Raw genomic sequence first — 14,224 nt, 5'->3', positions numbered from 1 at the left:
AACAGCATATGCAACCATTTGTTGATATTGTGAGCTACTGTGCAGCAGGAAAAAGCTTTGGTCACTTCCTCAAGAGCAGCAGGCAGGATTTATGCGTACCATTTATCTCAGGAGTCAGAAACAGAGCTGTGAATGAGGTCACATCTGACTCGACCACGTTCCAAAAGCAGCTTTAATAAACAGTGCAATTTTGAGCTTTAATTCATTGTTGATGCACAGAGCAGCCATCTTGGATTGCGAGCTCAGCGTTACTGAAGTTCCTACTAAGTTCCCAAGTTGGATTTCCAACATCAGGGGACGTTTCTGATGATGCAGCCAACTGGAAATCTGGGTTCTAATTTAACGCACTAGTATTGTCCATCTCAACTCAAGACAAACTCAGTCTAACCAACACATCTAATATTATAACCCATGTCTGCAGCCCTGACACATTTGTGTCTAGCGTCAGGCTATAGTACTTTATTTACTTACTTTATATATTTCTATCAGGGAGGATTTTAATTTAAAGGAGACCTATTATGCTAATTTCAGGGGCTTTTAATATTATATTGGACCCCAGTGGGGCACTATTAGAAGTTTCTCCATAACTATTGCATATAAGCTGTCTATGTACTCCTCCATTCTGGCTCCCCCCTCCTCCCCACCACACCTACTCTCTCACATTTCCACTGGACACTGAGGCCAGAGCCAGGCGAGTTGCCATATAGGGACTTCCACTGAAGTTGTGACAATACAAAATGAGACTTTAAAGAAAAACTCTCTAAACTGGAGCATTTGCAGCGATTCGGAGCTGCCTGAAACCGCCCCAGGGGATTACTTTAACACACGCCTACCTCATGATATGGCACTTTCACGTCCTCTGAAACAAGTATCCAACATTTCAAACATATTTATAAGTCTGAAAAGCATAATAGGTCCCACATAAATGGGGGAAGAAAGAATTAATGTGTGTGTGAAAGGAGAATTTTGTGTATTTTATTTGCATCTGTATGTTTGGGATCTTTGGTCAATGCACCTTTCTAACAGTATGACAGGTTAAAATATGGTCTAACTGTCTTGTAGCTACCACCAGTGCAGCAGCCCAAACCTCTCATCACACCTCGCTGGATCATTCCAACAACTGCCGTGAGTCCTAAGTCTTTATTTGCCCGTCTGACATGTCTCCTGCTCGCCTGTCTTCCTGTCTGTCCGGCTTTTGTGTCTACCTCGTCCTGTCCGCAGGTTCTTTTGAGAAATCTTCCAGACAGTTATGATGTGCATATAATTGTTGTAATTTATGACCATTGTCCTCAAACTGATGATGCAAGCCTCGGGATGTTCTTCCATACACACTCTGTCTGCATAGTTGCTGTAAAGTTAAGCTGATGTAGAGGCTCTGTAGAAACTGACCTTCCCTCCTTCTCCCTCGTTCCCCTCTAATGCAGCCTCCTGGCGTCTTTACTAACGGCCTGCTCGACCTCGACCCCCCTCCTAAGGTCGCCCCTCTTCTCCCTGCTGATGGGGGAGCTGCTCTCACCCCAGCCTTCCCCCACCTCGCTCGCACACGTAACACCAGCTCCGCCAGGTAAAATTCTTGGCATTCGAAACCAATGCAGTTAAAAAGTTGCTTTCAAGGCGAAGCGTTGTGTTTTCGCTGACCCCTGCTGATCAAGCAAGACCGTGCTTCCTTCAGCTTGAATCCCAATGCAAAAAAGCACTTCAGACGGCCAGCAAGTAAGCAGTTTATAGATGGGATGTGTAGCTGTCGTTGCTCTTGGCTGAAACTGCTACTTTGAGAGTTCAAGAGTTTACTTTAAAGGGATGGTTCAACATTTTGGCAAATTGGCCCATTGACATAATCCCTATAGTTTTAGGAGTAGGTTCATTACCTTTAATTGTCGGTGCAAGCTATTTTTAGAACGGCGGAGCAGAGTCCCGAGCTGCTCAGTGCTACGCTACGGAGGCTGATGGGATTTCTTGGTTTCCCTCATCAAACTCATCAAATACACAATCCAACAACTCCAAAACGCTCTCATGGACAAGTTGTGACCTGCACATTCACCACGCTATGAGATAACAAACAAACAACTCCATCTCATAACGTTCCGTTATTATCTCATAGTTTGGTGAATGTGCAGGTCACAACTTGTCCACGAGAGCGTTTTGGAGTTGTTGGATTGTGTATTTGATGAGTTTGATGAGGGGAACCAAGAAATTCCATTAGCCTCCGTAGCATAGCTCTGAGCAGCTCGTGGCTCTGCTCCGCCGTTCTAAAAATAGCTTGCACTGACAATTAAAGGTAACGAACGTACTCCTACTGTAAAACTATAGGGATTATGGCAATGGGCCAATTTGCCAAATGCTGAACTATCCCTTTAAGGGCTTTTAACATTATTTCTGTCTGTGAACCACAACCAGATGCTGATGAATTATAATATTGTATAATGCAGGTTGTTTTTTTTTTTGCTGTAAACTGTTTGTCAAAAGTGCTAATGGACAATATGTCAAGTCATATTTAGTATTGCACTGTGACTCAAAGTACACATCTTTCTCCGAGCCAGTCTTTTTTACCATCCTGTGTCCCACAGCACTGCGGGTCAGCCGCCAGCCTCAGAGGATGGAGCCAAACCCAGAGGCCTCCTGACCACTGAGCTCTGATGAAGAAGTGAGGAGCCGCCACCATCAACGCTCACCTCCCAGACTTCTCTCCCACCTCATCCCGTCACCCTCACACCCCTCCGTGAACAAGCTGGGCCAGGTGCACTGAACTCTGCGGGCTAAGAGGAAGGAGGAGGCAGCTGACGAGCCCACTCTCAACTAAATGAACTTAGTACACTGACTGATCAGCAATAGGAGTATGAGCGCAGTTTGTCATCACACAAAGCTGAGTTTTTGTAAAATAATTCAAGCAAACATTTAGCTCAAGTATTAACATCACAAAAACATCTGATAACTCGTGTATTTGCTGTTTGAGTTTCACCATTAGTGACCTGCCATTTATTTAATCCATCCAGTCAACCAAACCTCAGCCTCTAACAACCTGCACCATCGTCTTGTAGACAACAGGTAATGACAGCCGCGTCTGCCGCAAGAGGTCAAGTCGAGACTCACACACAGAAATCCACCATCTCATCACACTGTAAGGTACATGGCATAAAAGCATCAACCATTAGCTTATTACATTAATGGTAGGTTGTCTCCTTTAGTGCTGCTCCCCCAACACCTTTTTATATATATATATATCACTGACGATGAATTCCACTGGATCCCTGCGACTCTGAGCTTTTCTGAGCTACACTGGCACAGGACTGAAAAGACAAGGAGGAGAAGGACAGAGAGACGTGTAACTTAAATGTTGATTTAAAGAGATAAGCAACACCTGGACTCTTTAACATGACGAGACACGTGGATGTGACACTGTCCCCCCTTTTTATTTTGAACCCTTTCAGTTTAATATGTGAAACTTGTCTGTTGCAGCCACTGGATATGAACACTACTCTGGATTATCTTTGCAACACTGGACATTTAATGAATTCTTTGTAATGGAAGAAGATAGAGCAACTTTGTTTTTGTTCAACATTTGTTTTTATTATTCTGCTCTTACATTTTTGTCTGTTTTCAATGCTTTTAATTTCCCTTTGCAGTACGTTTTTAAATCTGCACATTTTGGTACCAGCATCAAGAGAGACTGAGCATCACTAGTGAGGTTACATCATTTGGTCTAAAATGTGATCCTATAATTAGTTCTCACTAGAAACCACTGTTTTCATACACAGATTTTGATTAAAATAATCCCCAATTATTTTTAATTTGTACATTGGATTGTAATGGACACGTGACCATGAGCCGACTGCGGTCAGTCTCTGAAAGTTACCTGTGACCCTTGGAGTTTGTGATGGACAGTGTGTCCAGTTTTTGCATCATCTAACAGGATAATTGAGACGGTTCTAGACACTTCTCTGACCCTGTGACTCCAAGTATTAACATGCTGTAGCTATTACCCTGCCTTATGTAAATGAATGTATTCAAAATGTCTATTATGATCTGCTGGAGTACGAATATATCACTTGTTCAACTTCTCATCATATTTGCTAATACTCTTAATAAGTGAAGGAAAACTTTTGTACATGTGAAATTGAGGCCTAATTCTACATTGTCTGAGTTGTTATTGAACTTTATCACATTGACTCTTAAATGGTAGAGTTGTAGATGTCATGATTTTTTTTTTTTTTTTACCCCATACGTACATCATAACCACTGAGTCTGGACCCTGATTCAAGTTGTATCTGTGTAGCTATTGTAGTGCGATGTCGACAAACAAGGGAAGCTGACTGTTTTACATTGTCTTCTTAGCAGTGACAGTTATTTATGCTACTACTCACTGTGGTTGTTCAAATATTCCATGTTGTCCAGAAGTGTTGTAGTGTACAGTTATAATTTGTTGTCAGTATAATGGCATCAGCTGGCTGTAGATATGAAGTAGATTTATATATATATTTTTTGAAGATAACGTCGGCAGTATTGTTAATACACACTAAGGAGAAGAATTTCAGCAGTGAGGTGTTTTCTAATTACAAAACAAGTAGAAATTGTGTCACTGATCAAACTGGAGAAAACACAGGTCGTGACATCTCAAATTCATTTTTATATAAACTTTTTTTTTTTTCCTGGAATATCTTGATCATGATTCAGTAAAGCTTTGCTACAGTAGGAGTCACTTGTTGTTCTTTCTTTTGAATGCTATGCCCATTGTTGATTATTTGCAAATACATTCACAGGTGATTACAGTTTGATTTATGCAAGACGCTGCCATGGACCAGATGTGATTTGGTCATGTTAAACCAGCTCTGAAGCAATAACCTGGATCACCCAAAGGTAAAAAAAAAAAAAAACACATGAACACATTCACTTATACGTAAAGCTTTTTGTATCTTGTTTCAGATGTCTGTGTAAAAAAAAAAAAAAAAAAGTTTCGAAGCCGACAGCCAGAGTTTATCTGCTAGTGCCAGTTGTCATCCAACAGAAGTGGTATTTTTCCTGCCATAGCGCCCATCTGAGTGTGGTAATTAAGCTCTTTGAAGTCCATCATCACTAAAATATTAAGATAAACCTGCCTTTCAATTCAACAATTCAACATTTAGTTGTTCAAAACTGTTGACATAATAACTTAACAGGCTGACATGAAGCCATTTAACACTCCTTTAGTCAAAAGGTTCAGCTTCATCTGTCAGTTATTAGAGTTTGGTTAAATCCTGAAAAGCACAGTGCAGTATTTTGACTTCTACAAAGGGTTAATCACTCAGCCAAGTCAGTGTGAACTTCCTCTCTGTACAGTACAATCTGTAAACATCAGCTGACATGAAACAGATTTTTTCTTCTTACCAAACTGGAACAGTGCTGAATAGCAAAGAGACATTGACTCCTTTTCTACAGAGTGTTTGTATTGGCAGAGATTGATGTGTTACAGTAGGAAAATCACAGGTTGTGCTAATAACATCAACCATGGATCTGAAATGTTCACAGTGTTTCCTCAGTTGCTCTGATGCAAGTAGTCTCACATCAGAAACATCATTCAGCTCATGATACACTTCTCACAATATTTCTTCTTAGCATGTTTCATTGTTTTGTATGTGGTTTATTCTCTGAATTTACAGATACAGCTCTGTAAGTTAAAGCAACTGCATTAACACACTTTATAAACCAGATCTAATCTATCAAAACTCTACACACAAATGCAAACCCTGTAAATATTGCATGTCTACTGCCAAGTGAAACACTTTACTGGAAATATCATACAGTAAATACATCTCAGTTAAACAAGTATTTGCATTAAATACCAAAGACTTTTTTATTATTATGTTATAGTATGTTTTTGATAGTAGATAATTCATGTTCTAAAATTATAAATCTCTTACTGAGATTTAGTACAGTTTGTGTCTGAACATTTAACTTTATATTTTTTACAATCCCCTTTTTCTGCAGAATATTTGGGTTTTTTCAACATATCAAAACATCTGGTGTCTTTGTCTCAAGGCTCTGCTTAAAACATTGAATTAATTGGTGACAATGTTGAAGCGATTCACTTGAACGAGGTTTTTGATCATTGTTATTAGAAATGTGTTAAATCTTCTGAGAACTGAGAATGATGTTTCTGATGTGTGAACAGCATCAAAGCAACAGAACAACTGCATATGTCCCAGGAGGCCATGACAGTGAGCAGTCACACAGCACCACCCAGCTGTTGCTACGTTTACTGTGTGTTATTGTCAGTCTACCACAGGATGGCAGCACACAACCATTTTTTTTTAAATCTCTGGTGCAGCCAGAGTTGAGCAGATTTTTTGCGCCTCTTACCCTCCAGTTTATACAGTTATGTCCATGTACGTTGTGGTGCATTAAAGAAAGTGTGAGCTTACTAGATCAGGTTTCTGAATTCAAATACTGTTTAAGCCTTTGAATTTGATTTGAACACACACCCTTTTTTTTTTTAAATCAACATATGGAATTATCATTTTCTTATCTGATGTGTAACTAACACTTCACAACTAGACTGATCACAGGATTTCAGTGAATATTTACCCCCGGATATATTTTGACATGTTTATAAATCACAGTCTGAAATCTCCAGGTTGAAGATTAGTGTCTCATTTGCTCATTGCTCATTGCTTGTCTGTTTATCAGATTTGACATGAGCAATATCTGCAGGGGCACTGATTTTAGGGTAGTGAGTTGTTGTCAGAGGAGTGCATGACAGTTAATGCTCACGACAGTTTTTCTTTCTTTTTAAAATGTATTTATTTATTTTATTATATTTATTGTTTACTTTTTTTTTATTTTTACAAATGAACAGTTTATCCTCCCGTCCCATACAGTGAAATACCAAAACAATTACAAGATTGTATAGTCCACTGTTTGGTGGCTCTAACCAACTAAAGTAAAGTGAAATAAACTCTGCTCCTTCAGGATCGCACAATTACACATTTCAGCACAGGAATGAGGGCAGAGGCTCCGCTGGTGTTTCTGCTGTGTCCTATTGGTTTACATTTGAAATGCAGTAACTTGAAATTGATTGTGTGCCACTGCTCCATGCTACAGACCAATATATAGTTGGGCCATTATTAAACAGCAGAGCAGCCTACAGCTCAATAACTCAGCCAGGACTGCTCCCCTCAGCAGATGGGCTGACTTTCCCCCACCTTTCAAATGAATAATTGATTACGTACATGGACCTTATGCCAGGTCATGATTGCTTAAGCATGCTCAAAGCTCTGGGTGGATTCATAGAGATTTGGCACAAGTCCCGTGCCCTGATGTCCCCAGCTCAGATCCAGCTGAAAACAAACATTACATGTCCTCCTCTAAATTTTAATATTCTTCGAGAGGATATCACTACTGTTGGGCGAAAACCATACATGTTTAGTTTTTTTTTTAATTATCAGCCTTGTTTATGGCTTGATGACCAGCTGTCTAATGTTAGTTTTCATTTTGAGATGGACCCATTAATCCCCATAAAGAACAGAAGGGCATAATTAAACAGAAATGAATCAGCAGGATGGAGAATCAAGGTTTTATGCCTCAGTCACTGTGAAACCTGCTAAGAACAAGTGAAATGTCAGTGCTCCATCAACTTAAGTACATCTGCATTTTTCACTAATGACATGCCTAAGGTTTGGTAGGTTATTTGATGTTATTTACATATCACATTGTGCTTGGTGCCCTCAAATGGGGCCATCTTAGGGTGTTTCCCGTTGCATAAACCCATTACGAAGACTCTACTGTTACGAATTTGTTAAAAAAAAATCTTAAAGCTCTAGAATTTTCTTTCATGTTATAGCTCATATAAGGTATATAATTATAATAAGGTATATATTGGTCTATAATTTTTAGACACACGTATGTATGTATATTGAAAAAATTAAACTAACTTTTCTTCTCATATCTTAGTCTAACACTAAAAACACGTGATTCCCCTCAATGGAAAAATATTCTCATTTTAAGGCACAGTACAGACCCTTCAAAACAAAAGCACAAACTGCAGGGTTTTCTTTAATGTGTAGTGTGTAGTTTGTTGGCACCATACTAGAAATGTCCAATCATATTTCATACACAAAATGTAACTTTGAGTCTTTTATCAGTGTGGTCAAGCAAGTCTCAAGTCCACAAATCTGTGATTTAATTTGACTTAAGTCCAATCATGTGACTCAAATCCCTAACCTCTGCCAGTGAGCACTGGAACATAATTTTTTATGCTTACGGGTGAGTGTAGCTAGCATGAATCTGCTGCTGCTAACAGTGGGTTCATTTAACCACAGTCTTCTGAAGAGGAAAGAAAGAGAGTGATTTTTTTATTTTGAAGGGTGAATAAACACAGTCTGCACTGAATAAAAATCCAAAAACGTTTCCCCAAATCAGACAAAACCTTTGCTCTGTCCAAACATGCCTTATGCAGGAGAAACCTTTTCCACAGAGACAGTTTCCCATTAAATCTGAGAGAGAGGGGGCCAAAAAAAATGTATGGATGAATTTATCAAGGAAATGGAAAATCAAAAGATCCTTCATGTACATGTGAAATTAAATTCTGTTGAATCCATGTGAAGGGGAAAAAAAGGAAATCTGTAACAAGCAGGTTTTTGTGTTCTAATTGAAACAGACTTTTACTCTCTGGGTAAAATCCAGATATGATGAAACGTAGTCTGCTCCTGCCCTCGCATCTGTCCACATCACTTGGTCTGTTCAGACTGTCACATCCTGATGAAGTTTCCTGCTTCTCCAGAGGAAACTGACCTTGAAGTAAAGTTTCATCTCCCAAAAAACGAGCAAATGTTGGAGCATCTGGACAGGAAGACAAACTGAGAGCTACAAATACTGCTCAGGTGTACCCAGAGTAGCTGAAAATTCAACAGGTTCACACACACACACACACACACACACACCCTTCCGTATCTCTCTCTCTCTTTCACACACATGCACACACACAACCCGACACATACACACACACACAGATGGGATTCTCTCTGTCTGTCATTACAATAAAGGCTATTGTGTTGGTTGGCTAGCTGTTGCAGGAGATAGCATTCTCTGACAGAGCATTTTGAAAAGGAGCTTAAACATCTCAACTATCAAAATGGGTTTATAGCCTGTGTGTGTGTGTGTGTGTGTGTGTGAGAGAGAGAGAGAGAGAGAGAGAGAGAGAGAGAGAGAGGGAGTGTGGGGAGGTATTCCAACTCAAAGCTTTGAGATGATAAAGATGTGAGTGAATGGTAATTGATCCCTAAAGGGCTGCATTGTGCCAGTAAGTGTGTCTACTGTATGCATTTGTGTGTGCGTGCCAGGTGAGATTGTGATGCGCCAGATTCAGTAAAAAGCCTCATTATTCAATACAAGAACTGACACACACATACACACACCCACAATGCACACACACACACACACACACACACACACACACACACACCAGACCATCGTCCTTAATTGGCAATTTTCATGTCAGCGTAGTGTCTTTCTTTAGGAAAGCTTATTATTTATCTGTCATGTATTCAGTACTGTGCGCTGTACTATTGTCTATTACAAACCAAACAGCTGGACCGAAGCAACCACACACACACACACACACACACACACAGACACAGCACGGTGTTATCTGAATGGAGTCTTCAGCCATATATCTATGGAGTTACATTTGTTTCTTTATTAATCAATTAAACAGAGTAGGTTTTGCAATTTAAAAAAAATTGATCAGTGTTAACAAAAGTCAAAACAAGCACCCCTCAAAACACACTCCAGCATTATTGTCCCCAGCATTTTTCAAAATAAACTGACGCCCTTGCTAAGCTTACGACGCACGTCGATTCCACACTTTCAGGTGCTCACACAAAACTTTCACTCCTGAAACGTCCGCGCATGCACACCCAAAATGTTTTTTTGTTTTTTTCCCCATGTCCCTTTAGGGGCTCCGTTAAGGCAGTAGGCGAATTTGCCAAAATGTTTAAATATTCCTTTAAATGCATCAAATGCCTCAAATTATAAGACAAGAAATGAACATAAAACATGCCCCAAAAAAAGTAAAATAAGATGAAATAATAATATAAAACAACAACAAATGAAAATAAATAATCAAGATTAAGTGACAAAAAAAAGAGTGTAAAATCAATTGAGAAGTTTTTTTTGTTTTGTTTTGTTTTTCCCAGGCGGAAAGACTTGTCATTGGAAGTTAAACTTTTTTCTACTCTAAATGGCACTTCAGCAGGACGGTTACATGCTGTTTTTCCGACATTCCACCACACCGACATCCCACCATTTATTCCAACATGCGAACGTCCCACCATTCCGACAAGGCTTTAATATGACTCCCCTCTTTAAGACATGCTGATAGAGGAATACCCACATGGTTGGGGGGGGGGGGGGGGGGGCGACCATGGTTGTGCGTAATTACGCAGCGGAGTGCAGACAGGGACTAGTCTGTCTGTCTGTCTATAGCCTCTATTGGTCTTTTTACTAAACTTAACCAACTCCTTTCTTCATTGCTAAGTCAAGCCAGTGCAAAATCTTTTTTGGGAAAAAAATACGCTAGCCTATTAAAGCAGAAGTAAGTGGTCCGGTCGTTTTCGCTAATGCTGCGTTCCAGGCAGGCTTTTGAAATCGTAAATTACAGCTTCAAGTCACAACTTACGACTTTGTAGCGTTCCAGGCAACCCACTCGTGTTTTTCCGACCTGTTTTACCGGTGAAAGTCACTATAACGGCCACTCGTAACTTCCGACCGGTGAACTCGTACCAGATCGAACTGGTACCACTTCACGGTCGGAAAAATACGAGTTTCCTTGAACGCACCATAACAGTCCTCGTCGCTACGTCACCACATTCACGGCGTTCCTTGGCTGCACACACAGCCCTGCATGCCGTTCTCTCTCCTCATTGGATAAAAACTGTAGGATACGATAAATGTTTTCTCTTCGGCTCAGAGCAGAGCAGAGGGACTGAGAGACCCGTGTTTCAGTCCAAACACTCTAGTGATTGCTGTCGGAAGATATAACTATTTAAGACTTATATTAACACAAATATATCACTTACTTCTGCTTTAAAGGAATTGTCGGAAAGGCGGGATGTTTGAAAAAAGAAAAAAATACCGTCATTCCGACCAAAGGAGGCAAAAATTGTCGGAATGATGGGACGTTTGATAGAAAATTAAGTGTTGCCATTTAGACAATTAGAGGCCTATGTCGGACTGGTGGGATGTCGGAATGGCGGTTGCCCCCCCAGCAAGCAAAGACAGACCCTATTTTTTCGCATGGACACAAATGCACCACAGGGGTCACACACCAGGTCAGCCTCTTACAGCTGCTCCAAAACATTTTCCCTTCGGCTGTAATCTCACTGTGGGTTTTATCTGCACCGGGTACAACCACCCCTTCGGTGGTGCTGTGTAAGGTAGCACACACACACGCACACACACACTGCAGTCTTTTCTTCCAAACTATCAATCACTGACATAAATACATATGAGAACATTTTAAAATAAGTGCTGCAGTGCTACTGTAAGTACAGAGCACAGTGCAAAACCCCTGACCAGTATCAGGAAAGTCATTGCTAGTTAAAGACTGAATGTAAGGAGATACGTTTTTAGGTTTCTTTAACCTCAGCTTAAAGGGACTTAATTTCCCCTGAAACAAACTGCACCTTTAGTCTTTTTGTCTTGAGGTGATTTCCAGGACTTCAGTTTTGTGCTCATTATTTACTGCTAGAAGATATGTAGCACTAACAGCAGCTGTATCATTTGGTTCAGCAGAGATGTACAGTTGTGCATCATCAGCGTAACTATGGAAACACGCTCACCAAGTGGCAGCATCTACAGTGAGAATAATTATGGACCAAAGCCGCTCCACTGAGAAACTGTGATTGTCATGTTTCTCAGACACATGATCTTGAAGATGTAAAACTTTCTCTCTCCGAATCAGGAAATCCAACCAACTTCTCAAAATGACTGATTAGGGTGTCATAGGAAATCTGAGAGAAATATCAATAATAGTTACTTTGAAACTACCGGTATACCAATCAATGTTTTCATATCAACAATGGGCCAAAGGAGTATGTGGAACGTGATTCTCCTAATGACAAAACCCACTGAAAACGATCACCCAGTATCATCCCTCTCATCTCCATGAAGCCTTCAGCTCCCAGCTCATTGTTTTAGGTTACCTTCACACCGAACACCGAACCCTGGAGCATTTACCCACTTGGTGCGGTTCGTTTGGGTTGGTGTGAACACTGGCCTTGAACTCTGGTGTGGGCCAAACAACCGTCCTCTGGTTCGCATCGTAGGGTTGGTCTCGGTCCGCTATCAAGTGAAATCTAGAGCGTTTTTTTTTCTGGTGTGAACCCCATCTGCACAAATAACAGGAAGCACTCAATTTTACGCTTAATTTCATTAATTCACTTAAGGAGATGCATTGATTCTGTAAACAAGAGCTGTCGTTATGATGAGCCAGCTTTGTGATTTTTTACATGTTTGCGATTGTGAACTGGTCCCGCTTGTATGGCAAAAGATAAAAAGTTGTTGTAGGGTCTGATTACTGCCTGTCGTCTTGTGATATGCCCGTCTGATTGCAGAGCGTCTATGCATGTGTTAATACATTATTTAATTCCTGCAGTCTTACCAGCCGTTCATATGCGCATCGCGTTAAAGTCTGCTGATATAGCCTACTGTACAGTCTAGATCTAGCCTCGTAAACCAGCCGCTCCCGGAAATGCCATTCATTTCATTTCTGAGGGAGAGTCTGGCCTCATCCCCGCTGTAAGCGTTTGGCCTGAAACCCTCAGAAGGCTGAGCCAATCAGCGTCGCCGCTGTGATTGACACAGCACGTTGGCCAATCAGGGACTGACTGGTGTAAAGCACTGTCACTACACCAACTTGCTGATTGGCTGAATGGGGTTGTCTGTCAACGCTACTACTCCCGCCCAGCTCCCGCCCACCCCAAACGCTTACAGGGGGAATGAGGCCAGACTCTCCCGAGAAATTAAATGAAATGCATTTCCGCGAGAGGCTGGTTTACGAGGCTAGTCTAGATCACCATCAACATTAAAATAAGACAACATGTAATTGCGAGGACGTTGTGACCTTTGTGAACGCAAACCGGACCAATTGAAAAATCGCAACAATGTACCCGCCCTCAGTTAAAATGGCCTTTCGCAAACAAACAAACAAACAAAAACCCCACCTAGTGTACCAAGAGACAAATGAGAGACAAAGTAAGACTAACTGGTGAACATTTAACAGCTACAGAGACAAATGTTTCAGGAATTATTTATTTAAGAGTGGTTGGAGACCAAAACAGAGCTAAACTAAAAACAACACCGAACTGCGTTTGCAACTGTGCTCGTAGTTATCGGAAACATATGTTGACTGTTACAGTAAAAGGGCAACCATGCTGTTCATCAGTGCAGTGCTCCAATGAAATCACAGTTTCTTGCCTCTCACAAACACACATCTTTCTTTCCTTAAAAACACTACCATATCTTCAAAGTTTGATGACAAAAGATGCCATCCTCAAACTGAGGAGTATCACTGTAAGTCGTCCATGTTAAATAAAACCCAGCCTTATACCACAAACAATACAAGCATGGCTACCCATTTATTCAAAAAAGAATTTCCCTGTGCCTTTTTCAATTGCTGTATTGAAATATACCCCTCCAAATGTCAGCCTGGTCTTTTCAAGCCGTCCACAGTGACAAACAAGTGACAGAGATTCCCCAACACATCAAGAGATACATATGAATGAGACAGTCTCTCCCTGCAGAGGAGAGGGCTGTTGTTGCTCTTATCAGTATACCAGGTTCAATGGCTGGCCACGGATAGGGCTGACAGGTTGTGTGTGTGTGTGTGGGATTCGAGGTCTGTGAGAAGTGTGTGTTCCGGAGCAGACAGAGTGATTCTGTGTGTGTTAAACACAAACAAGAGTCAGAGTCAGGAGTCACTGGGAAAGAAATTGAGTTGCAGGTTGGTGTGTGTGTGTGTGCATGTGTGTGTGTGTGCGAAAACAAAGGAGAGGAGGAGTATGTGTGGGTGTCTGACAGGCAGACAGCTTGACAGAACTCATCTGTGGCAGTCGCCCTCCTGTGTGTTATCAACAACGCCCAAACGGGCACTGCCAATCATCCCACATGCCGATGGGACTGCACATCCACCCACCGAGTCAGACCAGCTACACACACACACACACACACACACCTGGCACCACATATTGTATAT

At 41.0% G+C, this 14,224-nt stretch overlaps 1 protein-coding gene across 3 annotated transcripts in view; it reads left to right on the top strand.

Annotated features, from left to right (window-relative positions):
• epb41l5 (erythrocyte membrane protein band 4.1 like 5) overlaps nucleotides 1-4,678 on the top strand; it is a 33,055-nt gene extending 28,377 nt beyond the window's left edge. For all 3 annotated transcript variants that reach the window (XM_083996733.1, XM_083996732.1, XM_083996731.1), the window contains exons 24-26: nucleotides 1,063-1,125; nucleotides 1,425-1,564; nucleotides 2,568-4,678. In XM_083996733.1, coding sequence (XP_083852859.1) covers nucleotides 1,063-1,125; nucleotides 1,425-1,564; nucleotides 2,568-2,637 — 273 coding nt within the window. In that variant the 3' untranslated portion in view covers nucleotides 2,638-4,678. The remainder of the gene's footprint in view (nucleotides 1-1,062; nucleotides 1,126-1,424; nucleotides 1,565-2,567) is intronic.
• The last annotated feature ends 9,546 nt before the right edge of the window (nucleotides 4,679-14,224 follow it).

Source organism: Trachurus trachurus (assembly GCF_905171665.1).
Source record: "Trachurus trachurus genome assembly, chromosome: 21".
NCBI classification, from domain to species: domain Eukaryota; kingdom Metazoa; phylum Chordata; class Actinopteri; order Carangiformes; family Carangidae; genus Trachurus; species Trachurus trachurus.
The sequence above is the reverse complement of the archived record's forward strand: the minus strand, read 5'-3'. Positions and strand labels throughout refer to the sequence as shown.